We start from the raw sequence: 17,637 nt of genomic DNA, 5'->3' as shown, positions 1-17,637 counted from the left end.
AGATTCAGAAAAAAGAAGGGGGTGAAAAAAAATCACAAGAGATGATCGCTTGTTTTTAATGAGTGGAAAAACAAACAAAAGCTCTACTAGAATTAAAAACAAAATGTTATAAATTAACATAGTATGCACACACTGAACACGGTCAGCTATAACAGTTCATGAGCAGCCTACATATTTTAGCACAATTCCTAATGCAAACAAGTTTTGGCAAAAACGTCATACCTGATTAGATTGATGTGGTTATTAAAGCCTCTACTAAGACTTCGAGCTGGCATTTGGTCTAACCAAAGCACGGGCTGGTCTGGATCAGCTATCCTACAAAGAAATACCCTCGTTAAAATTGGTGCCGCTAAAGAAGTCTTACTACAGGTATATTTTAAAAAATCGAGAAAATATCAGTTGTGAAAATTTCTAAAGTTCCATCTTAAACATAACTGCCAACCTGTGGCTCTGAAAAGCTGGTTCATGCATCAGTGGCTTTAGGCAAAGCTTGAATTCAGAGATCATAAAACAAGATGCTGAATTTTTTTTTACTGAAAAGTGTATCAGCCTCTGTAACAGGAAGAAAGCAGTTAATAAAATTCTCACTAATGCAGCTAGGCAGTTTGAAATAGTTAACTCTATGCTAGCAGAGTATATCGCTGCAACGTATCCTACAATCTTTCACAGCTCTTTTTTAACTACCTAATACAAAAGGGAAAACAAGAGTATTTTCAGGAAAAAATGAACCCACAGAAACTTTTAAACACATGCCGTAACCTAGCAACTTGTATCCTCCTCTGGTATCTAAGAACCATTTCCCATAAGAAAAAGAGGGCAGTAACGTCACTTCCCTATCTTTTCTCACATAGGGCTGCTAAAATGGGGGCACTAGCTCAAGAGCGAAGTCCTCCATTTATCCAAAGAACAGGTGGAGCACAGGTGATGGGAGGAAAAGCTTCCTCAATATTGCCTGACAGATATGCTTCAGATATTATTTGGGGTAGATTTACCTGTAAGAACAGTAACAGATTACTGTTACTGATTAGCTTGTTATACCTAATAATTGTGCACACTGCCAGTTTAGGATAAAAACTTTTCATATTATTGTTACCACATCCCCCCTCTTCCACTTGTTTCACCCATGTTATATCTTGTCTTTTAGACTAACTTCTCTTGGACAGGTACTGTCTTTTTATTTTATGTCTGTACAGAGTCTACCACAATGGGGTCCTGACTTGGTTAAGGCCTCTAGGCAATACTATAGTATAAACCATTAGTCTAAATTGTTACAAACATACACTAACTGGTTCTTCAGGATGTATTGTCCACATGACTTCCAGCTTTTGGTGCGCATGCACATAAGACTAGATTGTTCTGGCCAGCAATATCGATTGGGGTCATGTCAGTGCCCTAGATGTCCTCACACTTCCCTCCCCATTGTCTCTCAGTTCTTTTGCCAGAGTCTGTAGTAGTCCTTGATGAGTATCCTCACTGCTGTGGAAAACTAAAATGCAGGACTCTGTACTGGTAGTGATGGACTCACTGATAGATGGTCCAATGTTTAGGGCTGTAGCCTAGGAATAACTCCCTGCTCTGCCAGATTTCCTGTGTGATCTTGGACAAGTCAATTAGTCTCTCTGTACCTCGGTTCCTCGTCTGTAAAACTGAGATTATAGCACTTCCCTACCTCCTGTGGGTGTTGTGAGGATAAATACATTAAATACTGACATGTTCAGATACTACAGCGATGAGGGGGCCACAATGGTCATTTAGTTAGATGTTTCTACCAGGAATCTCAGGTATATCTAGCTGGCTGGATGAACGGATGTATGGAAACGCATTTTGCATGTCAAGAGCTGCAAACCAACGTTGAGGATCTAACAAGAAAATTATGGAGGCCAAAGTGAACATCCTGAACTTGAACCAGCAAATGAAATTGTTGGGATGTTGAAAATCCAGGATGGGTCGCCAACTACTGGTTCTTTGGAATGAAAAAGAAACGGGAATAAAAATGTCTGCCCCTAAATTCTAAGGGCACTTCCTCCACTGCTTCCAGTTGTAGGACCAACTGGTCCAAGATGATTCTAGCCCAACCTACCTGGAAATAAAAGAGGCAGTTGCCATGTTGATGTGAAAAGGGCAGGGAGGGGGTCTAAAGCACAAAATATCCTCTGGTGGTTCTACCATGCTTTTGAAATTGCCTGGTGGAAGCCTCAGATTGAGGGGCAGCAGAAGACTAGACAGAGGGCCATCTCCAGTGGAATCTCTCTCTTCCTCTGTAGCTCTGAAGTCCTCTGTGGCCGATGATAATATTGGACAGAGAAGTGCTGTCTGAATAAGGGTTGCTGACTTGTTTAACTTCTTTTTGGGGTGGAAAAAAGAGGCCCAGAGAGTAGAGTTACCTATCTTTAAAGGAGTGGAGGTCTTTAAAGGAGTGGAGGGCCAAAGTTTGTTGCCCTCAAATGGTAATTCCTTGCTTGTTGTTTGGAACTCTCTAGGAACCCTCAAGTAGTGAAGCTATGACAACCTTTCTCATTGCTGTTGCATTAGCCATAGTATGCACTGCGGTGTGAACAACACTTGGAGGGGTTCCAGGAGGGATGTTCCCTATGACTCCCAGGCCTCTTTCTGCTACTTCTCACTGTGCTATCCAGGGAGTTGAGAGCAGATGGGTGGGAGATGAGTCCCTACAATGCTCAGAGGTGGAGTAGTAGTAGTAGTAATATACTTCCTCCAAGGGAAGGGGCCACTCTACTAGGAGTGCCCTGCCTCTGAAGGAGAGGCCAGTACCAGGAATACCTCCTTAGCCTGATATTCTGGTAACTCTGAAGCTGGTGATTTAAATCTCTTAAAGAAAGGTGACTCCAGCACCAAATCCATTTGGCACCATGTATGCTTTAGTACTAAAAGATAGCTGGTAGCAAGGTAGTAGATACTGCTGGACACTGTTTCAAGGCAACCAGGACTGAGGTAGAAGGTACTACTAGGCTTTTAGTACTGATGCACTTGGTGCCAAGACTCTGCGTACCAAGGTGCTCAGTGGTAAGGTTTCAGAGTAACAGCCGTGTTAATCTGTATTCGCAAAAAGAAAAGGAGTACAGAGAAGTGGAGTCCACATATTTAGTACGTACCACTTCTGTTCTCTTAGTGGTCAGTACCGGGGAAGCAGAAGGGGCCTTAACAGGCTTCTGGCTCTTAGATGGAGCCCAACACAAATGAGAAGTCTCAACTTACTAGGCACCAGAGATGGTGACCTGTGCTTTGCTCATCCCTAAAACCATGCTCTCTCCTGCCCATCAGAGGACGTCAATGCTGGAATAATGGCAGACAAATGGGGCCTTTCAGTAGATGTGGCCTGAAAACTCGGACTGAAATCTTGGCTCATCAGGGCACTAATGGAGCAAGACTTACCAGATGTCTGAGGCTGGGCAGTAGCTTTCCTCTCTGAGTCAGAGGAGGCTTGTATTAATTTCCCAAGGAGGAACAGCTTCCAGCAGGCTGCTCTAGCTCTAAGTGCATACACAGAAGGAGCAACATACAGATCATCACCCAGGGATGGGTTCCTCTTCTAGGCAGAGTAGGCACTGAGAATACTCATCATTCATAGACATCAAAGCATCACACAAGAGATAAGCAATGAATTCTGGTGATTTAGCTTCTGCTGTGTTGCTAGCAACCCTGCATTGGGTGTTGGTGTGTCTAGTCTATGTGGACTACCTAACAAAGCAATTTCTTTTTATCAACATGCATTTTACCAACTATAATCCCAATTCACACTAGCAATGCACAGAGCAAAGAGTAGGAGTACTTGTGGCACCTGAGAGACTAACCAATTTATTTGAGCATAAGCTTTCGTGAGCTACAGCCCACTTCATCGGATGCATACTGTGGAAACTGCAGAAGACATTATATACACAGAGACCATGAAACAATACCTCCTCCCACCCCACTCTCCTGCTGGTAATAGCTTATCTAAAGTGATCACTCTCCTTACAATGTGTATGATAATCAAGTTGGGCCATTTCCAGCACAAATCCAGGTTTTCTCACCCCCTCCCCTTCCAAAAATCACACACACAAACTCACTCTCCTGCTGGTAATAGCTTATCCAAAGTGACCACTCTCCCTACAATGTGCATGATAATCAAGGTGGCCATTTCCAGCACAAATCCAGGTCTTCTCACACCCCACCCCCATACACACACACAAACTCACTCTCCTGCTGGTAATAGCTCATCCAAACTGACCACTCTCCTTACAATGTGTATGATAATCAAGGTGGGCCATTTCCAGCATAAATCCAAGTTTAACCAGAACGTCTGGGGGGGGGGGGGGGGGTAGGAAAAAACAAGGGGAAATAGGCTACCTTGCATAATGATTTAGCCACTCCCAGTCTCTATTTAAGCCTAAATTAATAGTATCCAATTTGCAAATGAATTCCAATTCAGCAGTTTCTCGCTGGAGTCTGGATTTGAAGTTTTTTTGTTGTAAGATAGCGACCTTCATGTCTGTAATTGCGTGACCAGAGAGATTGAAGTGTTCTCCGACTGGTTTATGAATGTTATAATTCTTGACATCTGATATGTGTCCATTTATTCTTTTACGTAGAGACTGTCCAGTTTGACCAATGTACATGGCAGAGGGGCATTGCTGGCACATGATGGCATATATCACATTGGTGGATGTGCAGGTGAACGAGCCTCTGATAGTGTGGCTGATGTTATTAGGCCCTGTGATGGTGTCCCCTGAATAGATATGTGGGCACAGTTGGCAACGGGCTTTGTTGCAAGGATAGGTTCCTGGGTTAGTGGTTCTGTTGTGTGGTATGTGGTTGTTGGTGAGTATTTGCTTCAGGTTGGGGGGCTGTCTGTAGGCAAGGACTGGCCTGTCTCCCAAGATTTGTGAGAGTGTTGGGTCATCCTTCAGGATAGGTTGTAGATCCTTAATAATGCGTTGGAGGGGTTTTAGTTGGGAGCTGAAGGTGACGGCTAGTGGCGTTCTGTTATTTTCTTTGTTAGGCCTGTCCTGTAGTAGGTGACTTCTGGGAACTCAACTGGCTCTATCAATCTGTTTCTTCACTGCCGCAGGTGGGTATTGTAGTTGTAAGAATGCTTGATAGAGATCTTGTAGGTGTTTGTCTCTGTCTGAGGGGTTGGAGCAAATGCGGTTGTATCGCAGAGCTTGGCTGTAGACGATGGATCGTGTGGTGTGGTCAGGGTGAAAGCTGGAGGCATGTAGGTAGGAATAGCGGTCAGTAGGTTTCCAGTATAGGGTGGTGTTTATGTGACCATCACTCATTAGCACCGTAGTGTCCAGGAAGTGGATCTCTTGTGTGGACTGGACCAGGCTGAGGTTGATGGTGGGATGGAAATGGTTGAAATCATGGTGGAATTCCTCAAGGGCTTCTTTTCCATGGGTCCAGATGATGAAGATGTAATCAATATAGCGCAAGTAGAGTAGGGGCGTTAGGGGACGAGAGCTGAGGAAGCGTTGTTCTAAATCAGCCATAAAAATGTTGGCATACTGTGGGGCCATGCAGGTACCCATAGCAGTGCCACTGATCTGAAGGTATACATTGTCCCCAAATGTAAAATAGTTATGGGTAAGGACAAAGTCACAAAGTTCAGCCACCAGGTTAGCCGTGACATTATCGGGGATAGTGTTCTTGACGGCTTGTAGTCCATCTTTGTGTGGAATGTTGGTGTAGAGGGCTTCTACATCCATAGTGGCCAGGATGGTGTTATCAGGAAGATCACCGATGGATTGTAGTTTCCTCAAGAAGTCAGTGGTGTCTCGAAGGTAGCTGGGAGTGCTGGTAGCGTAGAGCCTGAGGAGGGAGTCTACATAGCCAGACAATCCTGCTGTCAGGGTGCCAATGCCTGAGATGATGGGGTGCCCAGGATTTCCAGGTTTATGGATCTTGGGTAGTCGATAGAATATCCCAGGTCGGGGTTCCAGGGGTGTGTCTGTGCGGATTTGATTTTGTGCTTTTTCAGGAAGTTTCTTGAGCAAATGCTGTAGTTGCTTTTGGTAACTCTCAGTGGGATCATAGGGTAATGGCTTGTAGAATATGGTGTTGGAGAGCTGCCGAGCGGCCTCTTGTTCATATTCCGACCTATTCATGATGACAACAGCACCTCCTTTGTCAGCCTTTTTGATTATGATGTCAGAGTTGTTTCTGAGGCTGTGGATAGCATTGTGTTCTGCACGACTGAGGTTATGGGGCAAGTGATGCTGCTTTTCCACAATTTCAGCCCGTGCACGTCAGCGGAAGCACTCTATGTAGAAGTCCAGTCTGCTGTTTCGACCTTCAGGAGGAGTCCACCTAGAATCCTTCTTTTTGTAATGTTCGTAGGGAGGCCTCTGTGGATTAGTATGTTGTTCAGAGGTATTTTGGAAATATTCCTTGAGTCAGAGACATCGAAAATAGGATTCTAGGTCACCACAGAACTGTATCATGTTCGTGGGGGTGGAGGGGCAGAAGGAGAGGCCCCGAGATAGGGCAGCTGCTTCTGCTGGGCTGAGAGTATAGTTGGATAGGTTAACAATATTGCTAGGTGGGTTGAGGGAACCATTGCTGTGGCCCCTTGTAGCATGTAGTAGTTTAGAAAGTTTAGTGTCCTTTTTCTTTTGTAGAGAAGCAAAGTGTGCATTGTAAATGGCTTGTCTAGTTTTAGTAAATTCCAGCCACGAGGAAGTGTGTGTGGAAGGTTGGTTTTTTATGAGAGTATCCATTTTTGAGAGCTCATTCTTAATCTTTCCCTGTTTGCTGTAGAGGATGTTGATCAGGTGATTCCGCAGTTTCTTTGAGAGCGTGTGGCACAATCTGTCAGCATAGTCTGTGTGGTATATAGATTGTAATGGATTTTTTACCTTCAGTCCTTTTGGTACGATGTCCATCTGTTTGCACTTGGAAAGGAAGATGATGTCTGTCTGTACAAGTTTTTTCATGCAGTTGATAGATTTCCACTCCATACGGCTAAATGCAGTGCCTTGCATAATGACAGGTTTCAGAGTAACAGCCGTGTTAGTCTGTATTGGCCAACTGTGCCCACATATCTATTCAGGGGACACCATCACAGGGCCTAATAACATCAGCCACACTATCAGAGGCTCGTTCACCTGCACATCCACCAATGTGATATATGCCATCATGTGCCGGCAATGCCCTTCTGCCATGTACATTGGTCAAACTGGACAGTCTCTACGTAAAAGAATAAATGGACACATATCAGATGTCAAGAATTATAACATTCATAAACCAGTCGGAGAACACTTCAATCTCTCTGGTCACGCAATTACAGACATGAAGGTCACTATCTTACAACAAAAAAAACTTCAAATCCAGACTCCAGCGAGAAACTGCTGAATTGGAATTCATTTGCAAATTGGATACTATTAATTTAGGCTTAAATAGAGACTGGGAGTGGCTAAGTCATTATGCAAGGTAGCCTTTTTCCCCTTGTTTTTTCCTACCCCCCCCAGACGTTCTGGTTAAACTTGGATTTATGCTGGAAATGGCCCACCTTGATTATCATACACATTGTAAGGAGAGTGGTCAGTTTGGATGAGCTATTACCTGCAGGAGAGAGAGTTTGTGTGTGTGGTTTTTGGAAGGGGGGTGGGGTGAGAAAACCTGGATTTGTGCTGGAAATGGCCCAACTTGATTATCATACACATTGTAAGGAGAGTGATCACTTTGGATGGACTATTACCAGCAGGAGAGTGGGGTGGGAGGAGGTATTGTTTCATGGTCTCTGTGTATATAATGTCTTCTGCAGTTTCCACAGTATGCATCCAATGAAGTGAGCTGTAAAGCTCACGAAAGCTTATGCTCAAATAAATTGGTTAGTCTCTAAGGTGCCACAAGTACTCCTTTTCTTTTTGCGAATACAGACTAACACGGCTGTTACTCTGAAACCAAAGCAAAGAGTGGACGTTACAAGGGTTTCATTTCGCTGCCACAGGCTGTAAAAAGGAACTGAGGGACAGTTGGGCCCTCTGCCCTCAGGTGGGGTGGGGGTGGGCAGCTTAAAGCCATCTACAGCACAGGCATGGCCCCAATGGACACTAAGAACTAAAATAATCCAATCTCACACACATGTGCCAAGAGTGACATCCATGTGGCCAATCACTCAAAGAAGAATGAAATAGTTGATTCTCATTTATATCTCTGCTGTGACTGTCACTAAGGGTGCTAATTACTGTGCCTTGTGCATTTCTCAGAAACTTTTGGTCATCAGTTGGATTGCATTTGAAACAGTAATCTAGAACAAAGTTCTTCAAACTGAATTGCAACTCCCAGGAAGGGGCAGTATGTTGGAGAAAGTGGTGAAAAAAATGTAAGATTTTTGTAAATAACTCAGTAAATGTAGTGTATACATTTTTTTAAAAAAATTTTTACAACAAAAATAGTTTTACTATTCAAGTTATTTTTACCTTATTGAGAACAAGTAAAATTGAAAGCAGAGGCTAGAAAGATGGTTAGATCCAGGCTCCCATTTAAAAACAATGAGTGCCATCACAAGCTATCAACTTGTTTCTATTCTTCCTTACAAAGTTCAGACAAAAAGCCCAAAATTTCTTTATAAAAAGGAACTTTAAAGCATGCGCTGCATACCAAATCTTTTTGATTCCTACAATTAACTCAGTAGCATTTATACTATTTAATGAACTTCCCTGTCCAAATGGATTAACTGATGGGGAAAAAAAATACAATGCAAGTGTCCTCTGCATGTGAAAAAAGTCTAAACTACTTTACAATAACCAACCTCTGTTCTGCTAGATGGATTTGTATCCCACTACCCTCTGTCCCCTTTAAAATACTTATTTATTTTAGCTCTTCAAATTCATCTTGTGAAAAAGTGCAGTGCCTCTAATCTCTGCCAAGTGCAGACCAAGGAGACCTCAACCTGCAAGAGTATTCCTCCTTTGGATGAAGAGTTGTTAAACATCCCTTTATGAAAATCTTTGCAAACACTGCACAGTGGACCAGCCCATAAGTGAGGATGCAGTTAAAGCAGTAGGGACTAAGATTCTGAAGAGATCTGCCTTCACATCTAGTACAAAGCCTGCAGTTGTTCCAGTCGGTCTTAAATTCCACTAACAGGAATTTGCATCAATATCACAAGGTAAGGCTTAGTAGTTCTCTTCTCTTAAGCATTACCTTCGCCATTTCACAGCAATGTCAAACATATCTCTCCACTGCATCAATCTGGTTTTCCCATTCATTCGAACTTTTGAGTTTGCCCATGTCCGCTGTACAGCTTGCATTACTTCCAACGCAGCCAGCCCCATTGCTGAACAACAAAGAATATATAGAACCAGTTAGTCCAATCAGAGACTCTCCATTTTCCAGGAGGGAACTGAAGCAGCCAAGTTAAGGGACCTGTTCAAGGGAACAGAAGCAGTTAATGTTAATGCTGGTATAAAGATCCAGTAGTTCGTGGTTTCCAGTCCAGAGCTAGACCATGATGCCTCTGAAAATATGTACATGTTAAGATACAAAGTGTGGGTATTTGTAAATTTTACATCTACACATTTTTGGTTAATACATTTCAGGTGAATGGAAATGTAAAGAAAAAAGTTTTACAACTGCATATCACTTTAAGGGTATGTTTTTACTTAAACTGCTACAGCTTTATCACTGTAGGTAACGCACCTCCCATATAAGTTGTAGCTACGGAAGAATTCTTCATCGACCTAGTGCTGTCTACACCAGGAGTTAGTTGGCAAAGCTACATCCTTCAGGGATGTGGATTTTGCACACCCCTGAGAGACGTCGCTATGCCGATGTAAGTACCCGGTGTAGAACAACCTTAAGTTTATTAGCTCATAGTGCTATCAAAGCAAGCCTTGACATTTTTCATTTCCATTCCCAGATGCAGAGTCCCCCCGCATACCTCTGTGCATCCTCTTATTTGGAAGGAATCCTGGCGTCTCATATTGCATCAGTGAACCCAGACGATCAGCCACACATACAAGTTCTTGCACTTCAGGTTTATAGCTTTCAAAATTCTGAAATAGCACATCCCTTGAAGAAAAAATGTCACAAAGTAAATATCAACCACCATGTGCCATGATGGCTCCTGAAAACAGCTTAAAAACAATCTGTATTTGTGGTGGTCAGTAACACAAGCCCAGAAAACAATTAAAAGCAGTACCAAAAAACACACGTGCTGTAGATACACTCACAAAACAATCGAGGTGAAATTCTGACCCCAATGAAGTCAATAGAAAAACTCATTCATCTCAACAGGAACAATATTTCACCATCAGATTCAATTATTAGAATAAGTGATTTCCAACAAATATCTAATAAATTGCAAGGCTCTATAGTGAGTCATCTCCTCAGTGTATATTAATCCTGAATTTCATAGGGATCAGAGCTATGGCATGGAAGAAAACATGAGGAGTAACACAGACTAGTGGTCGGATTCTGTAATTCCTTCTCTAAAACTCCCTCTGAAGTCAGTAAATGTTTTGCATGCATAAGAAATGTAGGTTTGAGCATATACCTACAAAATGACAAGTTTCTAAACCATGTTGTGTCAAATGACCATAAAACTGAAGGCTAGTTTTCAGAGAAAGAAAATCTCATATGGGGAAAAGGTCTACTTCCCTGATCGTTAAACTTTTAAATCCTATTCTGACAAAGCCTTTGCTTCTGTGACTGATTACTACCACTCTAGAGGTGGAATGTAACATAAATTATGCTAAGACACAATTTCATTAAGTCAGAGTTACAATTAATATATTTAATGTCTGAGAAACTATACCCTTTTTAAAAAAAAAAAAAAAAAAAACTTAAATACTCAACAGTAAGGAAACTCCAAGTTGAGGTTTCTACACTAAGGATGGATGTCCAGATGGAAGTCTATCCTGAGTTTCTCTAAAACTAAAGTGATCTATAATCTAATTACTAATCCAGGTTCCAAGACAAAATAAAGAACAAAACAGTTAACATGGCTGTGTAACCTGAATTATCTTTACTGAATTACTTGGAACTAGAGAAGATCATTTTGACCAAGTTCTGATTCTGCCTCTTTTTTAGTGAGCTAAATCAAGCATTTGCAGCCACTCTGAACTTAAAAAGTGCCAAACATTTTCTGTGGGCTCCAGGCATTTTCTGTGGGCTTCAGACAGGCTAAGTTAACCATGTGTGATAAATTAACCCTCAGGTGCCCCTTTTTGAAAAAAATCCTACCAGGAATACTCTAAATGGTCTGTCTAAAAATCACTCACTTTATATGTGGCTGCAATCCTGGCTGTTCTTCATAGTCTTCTATTAAAAAGGGAAGGTTTTTGGCCCAATGGTCCTTAAAGTTTCCAGGAAGATCTGTATCTACGTTATATTCAGTAAGAGGGGTATCAAGATGTGCATGCAAATATCGAGAATATTCTGCAGAGGTAAAGAAAAACAATACAAATAAGTGTCATTTTTGTTCTTGGCCAACAGTTATTTACCCCCAAATAAGAATTTAAAACAGGATTATATATTTGTTAAGAGATTTAAGATAAATACTTTACTAAATTAATCAATATTAAACTTGATCCTAGCTAAATTGTTAAAAGTCTAGGCCAGTTAAGTGGTATCATAGTTACTTTCACTACTTAACCAAGACCCAAGTTTGATTTCTGGTCCTGGGTTTTAGCTCTGAACAAACAAGCACCAAGACACTTGTGAAGACAGCTCACTCAACACAGCACTCAGGTGAATAAATACATCTTATTTAACAATAGTTTTCCATGAATGACTAACACTTAGGCAATTTTAATCCTGTGTCAAAGGATTCCCCCCAGCCCTGCGTAACCGTAACTTACCTCGGAGGTATTTCACTTTTAGGTACTCTGGGCTAGCCTTCTGGCCTGGTAGTGGATCATTTAACATAACTTTAGTCTGAGCTTTTATGCCTTCATAAAATTGCCCCATTGCAACATGACTGAGACCTTTCATATACTGGCATACTTCGTTGTATGGCTCTAGCTGAAGACATCTCTAGAAGATTAAAGAAATAAGTCAATAAATACAAAAATTAACCTGGATATCTTGGAACAGTCTAATATACATTACTAAGCTCTTTATTCGAAAGGTCGACACCAGGGAATGGTCTTTTACTTTCAAAAGTTGTCAGCAACTGTTTTCCCAATGACTTTTCTTCAACTGATGTTAAAAACACTTTAATTAATTGCTAGCTAAGGTGGAGAAAAATATTTTCAGCACCATTACACAAAATGTAACAGTGCTCGTGAAACTTGATCTTGATCACACTTTCGGTAACCAAGTGATTTTGTTGAAGCTGCACTTGCAGCTAAACAGTTTTCAGCACCAGATGAGTGAGGCTACAAGGAACCCACTGTTGATCAGCATTGTCGTAACACGTCATTTCCTAGTGCAAACAGACCCTAAAAATAGGAGACATTTTTCTTAAGATGCAACTTTATACAATGTATCCACCATCAGTTCTTCTTTTCCACCAAGCAACATAGTCTGAAATTCACACTGCACTACTATTGACCTTACAGTCAATTCTGCACTACATCATGATAGTTTTAGCATAATGCTAGACAACTGCATACTTTAGAATTTGGTACACCAAAACAAAATTCTCTGATTATATGGATATATTAAACACCCATGGGTTATCTGCATCTCTTCATACAGCACTTGCTATTTAAACTTAAGCTGTTTTTTAAATACAACAAGATCTACAAACTGAGTTACAAAACAGGGACACATGGTAATTTACATAAAGATATACAATGTTCTAAATAAACAAGAAGGAAAGTGTGCCTGTTAAGATAGGGAAGTAGGGATTCTTAGACTTGGCTCTGTTCCTTGCTCTGCCAATGACTCACTGTGTGACTTTGGGCAAGTCATTTAACATCTGTGCCTTAGTTTCTGGATCTGCAAAATTAGAATATAATTTATCTACCTCATGGGCAGGCACCTGTTTTTACAATTTCAGATGGATCACTCTGCGCAAGTGTTAGCTGTTACTGTTCATGATGGAGAAAACTAAAAAGATTCAGATAAGCATCCAAAAGTTCAGATGCTTATCTGACCCTTGAGATTACAGAACTGGCTACTTGTCTTATGAGAACAACCCTCCAACCCCTTATGGAATTTCAAAACTTTGGGTACCACTTCTGACCAAAATATTAGTGAATAAGACCAATATGAGTATTTCAGAACCTTATAAAATACCATTTAAGAGTCTAGTATTAACAATTGGTAAATCTGGGGGAAAATGTCTCACTTCCCTCCCATGCCAGAACTGGTTCATCATTCACTAATTGTAAGACTACAAATCATACTTACAAAACAGAGATTGTATACAGAATTGTATTTTACTTGCAATACAAATTTTCATTCATATTCAGAATGTGGAAGATAATATTATTGTGTTTCATTTTAACTGTAATTTGATAAGCATTAGGTCTAATTAAAAAATATCAATCCTTAATTTAGTATGGATCTTTAAGGTCTACCTGTACTTACCTTAAAATTCTTCAGTGCCTCGTCTAGGCTACCATGATGGTAAAGCATCATTCCCCTGAGCTGTAACGTCTGAACATGATTTTGATTTAGCAACAAAGCCTTCTGGAAACTCTCTGTGGCAGCATCAAAGTTACCAAGTTCCCTAGGTAATTCCATAAAGTCATAAGTGAGGAACATAAAAAGCAGTGGTGAACATACAAACTTACCTTTTTACCAAATAATTTTAATGCAGTCCAAATGAAGATATTAAGAAAATATATGATATAGCTAGGGCTGTTTTTTTTTTTAAATCACATTAGGGACAATTTCTTTGACTAAGGTAAGAGTTCTGCAACTTATTGAGCAGTGACAACCAAACTATTGTTAACAATTCTTCACTTAAAGAATCTACTCTTGGATATAGAATCCCACTAGACCAGGGGTCTCAAACACGATTATTTTCTGCACCCCCGCCCCCCCAGCATTTACCTAGAGCAGCTCCGGCCCGGTGCGCACCAGGGGCAGGGCAGGCTCCCTGCCTGCCTGCCCTGCCCCCACACCGCTCCGGGAAGCAGCCGGGACCTGGGGGGGGGGGTGCACAAGGGTCTGTGTGTTGCCCTGGCCGCTCCTCCAGGTACCTTCCCCAAAACTCCCATTGGCCGGGAATGGGGAACCGTGGCCAATGGGAGCTTTGGGGGAGGTACCTGGAGGAGCGGCCAGGGCAACACACAGGCCCCTGTGCCCCCCAGGTCCTGGCTGCTTCCCGAAGCGGCGTGGGGGCAGGGCGGGCAGGCAGACAGGCAGGCAGGGAGCCTGCCCTGCCCCCGATGCGCGCCACGCCAGACCCACCCCCCGAAACCCTCCTGCAGCTGAACCCCCTGCCGCACCCCACACCACTCCTGCACCCCAACTCCCTGCCCTGAGCTCCCCTGCCGCAGCCCTCGGGGACAGGGAGGGGGTGGAGTTGGGGTGGGGATTTCAGGGAAGGGATGGGAAGAGGTGGGGCAGGGATGGGGCCTCACAGAAGGGATGGAGTAGGGGCGGGGCAGCAGGGGGCAGGGGGTCAGTGGTGCAGCCCTTAGGCCAATGTACTAGTCCTCATGTGGCCCTCGTGGTCGTCTGAGTTTGAGACCACTGCACTAGACCCTGGATTCACACAATTTTGGGGGCATTAACCACTGACTGACTATGAAACTTCATGCATTTCCTGAACAGTACTTCCTCAGAAAAAACAAGAATGAAAGCCTCCTACAATGAGCACCCTTGAATAAGATACAACTGAAGCAGTCCAGCTGATATCCCTCCCCCTCAAAATAAGCAATTTATAAGGACTGATTCAGAAGTGTTGGTAAATTTTATGTCTTTCAGAAGCTGCCAATTGAAAAAACGTGCCAATTTTCAGTTAGTGGCCAAACTGATCATTATGTTTAGAATTATTTAATTTCAGAAGTAGATACAGCCAATAGAACATGATATAGTTTTAAAAATAAAATTAATATCCTTTTGATAAAACTGGCATGTAAAACCAAAGATTCTGAATTACGTTTACAGTATCCAATTTTAATATATTAAATGAGTTCCAATCAACCACGCACATTTAAGATAGCAGCACTAAAAATAAAGAATCAAAGCACATGCAATTACCAAGCAGAAGAACTAGTTTATGTTTTTTAAGCTGGTTCATTAACTGATTAATGTTCATATTCAAAAGCCTTTTCAAAAGCAGATGATCTGAAAAAAGATATGGTCTATTTCAACCACAAGTTATTGAACTTGATGCAGGAATTACTGGGTGATATTTTAAGATTTGTGTTATGTAGGCAGTCAGATTAGATCATCACAATGAACCCCTTCTGTCCTTAAAAATATTCTATACATTTATGATCTAATCTTTAGCTTAAAAGGTGATCTGCAAATACTGTTTGAAAAATGTTGGCAAATAAAGCTTTGTTTTCCAAGTGACTTGAGAGACACATTTGGCGTGTTTTTAAAATTTGCTAAATTTTAAATTAGCAGACCTGAATAAGAAATGAAACAACACTGCCGCATACCCATGACTGCCAGCTCCCGTCACTTACATATCCCAACATCCATTTTGCTAACAGTTGCCAAACCCCCCATTGACGGAGCCTGCCTATATTAGAAAAGAAAGCAATATTTGTGCTTAAAAACCTCCTCAAGAATAAAGAGGTTACTTTTCAAAAAGTTAATATTGTGTATCTTAATGGATTCAGATTTACACATACACTACTGGGGAAAATAAAACAGGACTTGCCTTACAGGCAGGCTCCAGCACTCAGGCATGGTGGGTATGATGTTACCAGGAAAGTGCATGATTAGATGTGCACCAAGGCACTGGTGATTGCATTGGGTCTGTGCTTGGCAAGAAAGACAAAAGTATGAACTTAATGTGCTGAAATACCACCCTACCTTGTCCATTTTGAGACATCCACGACATAACCTTAATAGGCTATTTTTTTAAAATATGCTATTATAAGGTTGCTTGTGCGATTGTTAATTCTACCCCCTTGCGCATACAGTCTTGAATTACATGATAATCATACTTTTTTCCCTGCAGCATCTCTGCCTTATTTATTCAGTGGACAGGATGAATGGCGCTCAGGGAATGAAGCAAGAGTGCACAATGAAGGAGGCTTTTTTCTGTACGATCCTTGCCACATTTGTTGCAGAAGTTGGAAGATGTGTAATGAATGAGGCAGGGACGGTAGGAAGAGAAAGAAGCATCTCATGGTGAAGACAGCTGAAGGGCATCCTGGAGAACAGGATTCTATCCCTACTCTGCCACAGAATTCCAACGTGACTCTGAAGAAATCACATACACCAAGCTTTTCACAGGTGGGTCACTAATTGTGTGTTCCTCATTTTCTGGGTTCCCAACTTGAGGCCCTGGGGTCTGATTTGTACCTGTGCTAAGCATTAATAAATGTAAATTAAGTCAATGGGACCTGTGTTATGAACATTTAAAAGGGCTATGAAATGTTAAATATTCCAGTGTCACCAACTCTTGCAATTTCTTCACACGTAACACAATTCTGGCTGGGGGTTGAACCAGCCTCACAATGATGCAAGAAGCTCCATCCCTCTCCTGAATTTCAACCCTGCCTAGTGCAAGGGCCCCCACATCCTCTTATTGGCTACCTACCTCCTGGGAAACAGCTATAGGAGAACGCAGATCTCTCTCTGCTCCGCTCACACGAGCGGAGAGAAGGGAGAGGGAGCAGTCTACACCTTTCTCACAGGAGGGCACACACAGACCAGCAGTGCAAGGGCTCTGCTTCCTCCTCCCTGTGGTGAAAGATGGATCAATCTTCCCTCTGCTCCTCCTCCTTCCCCTCTCTATCCCTACAACACAAGGACTGGGAAGGGAGAGAGCCCCAGGACCTGCTCCCACTCCAGGCAGAGAAGAATCATGAACCTGCAGGAGCAGTAGATGTAGGAGATGGGAGAAGACAGAACTGATGCGAGGGCTGAGAGGGTTGGATAATGAATTGCTGCGCTGGGAGGGATGGGGGGTGGACAGATGGAGGGACAGTTAAATTAGAATTTTGGGATTAGGGAGATCGTGCAGAGCTTCCAGCATCAGGGACACAGTAAAAGCTCCTGCAGTGGTGGCCAAAATCACCTTTCTCAAATCAGAGAAAGCTGGCAATGCTAACTGTCACACCCACACATTGGGCAGTGAGTTCAAAAATGACAGATCAAAATCACAACATAATCTTTTAAAAAAAAATCTCATGCTTTTGGGGGGTTTGACTCATGATTTTTGGGGTTGGCAACTGTGAATTCTCTGAAAAAGTCAGGCCCTAGGATCCTTAAACTGGGCACCCAAACATACGAGACATTTGACAATTTTTGCTTCCATTCTCCATGTATAGAACAGGAATAAAAATCCCCACTTCTTCCTTCAAAGGGATGTTGTGAAGATCAATGAATTCACATCTGTGAAGCATCCATACTACAGTGATGAGTGTCACAGAAAACCCTTGAAGAATTAATAATTGCATACTCAGTGCAAGGTTTAGATGCTGTGGTAAATAAGGCATAGGCAAATAACAGACTGAATTATAAGGATAGAAACTTGTGAATAGGTACACAGTCAACAAGCACAGTCCATCCTGTGCACAATATGAGGCAGGGGTCCTGTAGAAAAAAATA

General features: G+C 42.0%; 1 protein-coding gene across 11 annotated transcripts in view; it reads right to left on the bottom strand.

The window, feature by feature from the left end:
• TTC13 (tetratricopeptide repeat domain 13) overlaps positions 1-17,637 on the bottom strand; it is an 87,579-nt gene that overhangs the window by 26,782 nt on the left and 43,160 nt on the right. For all 11 annotated transcript variants that reach the window (XR_013345675.1, XR_013345678.1, XR_013345679.1 and 8 more), the window contains 6 exons: positions 13,483-13,624; positions 11,805-11,979; positions 11,226-11,382; positions 9,884-10,014; positions 9,148-9,280; positions 223-315 (listed from right to left, as the gene is read on the bottom strand). Coding sequence is in view for 5 of the 11 variants with exons in the window: in XM_077813380.1 (XP_077669506.1) it covers positions 223-315; positions 9,148-9,280; positions 9,884-10,014; positions 11,226-11,382; positions 11,805-11,979; positions 13,483-13,624 (831 nt within the window). In the remaining 6 variants the exon portion in view is untranslated. The remainder of the gene's footprint in view (positions 1-222; positions 316-9,147; positions 9,281-9,883; positions 10,015-11,225; positions 11,383-11,804; positions 11,980-13,482; positions 13,625-17,637) is intronic.

The sequence above is a fragment of the Eretmochelys imbricata genome, chromosome 3, assembly GCF_965152235.1.
Source record: "Eretmochelys imbricata isolate rEreImb1 chromosome 3, rEreImb1.hap1, whole genome shotgun sequence".
Classification (NCBI taxonomy): domain Eukaryota; kingdom Metazoa; phylum Chordata; order Testudines; family Cheloniidae; genus Eretmochelys; species Eretmochelys imbricata.
This window is presented reverse-complemented; position numbering and strand designations above follow the sequence as displayed.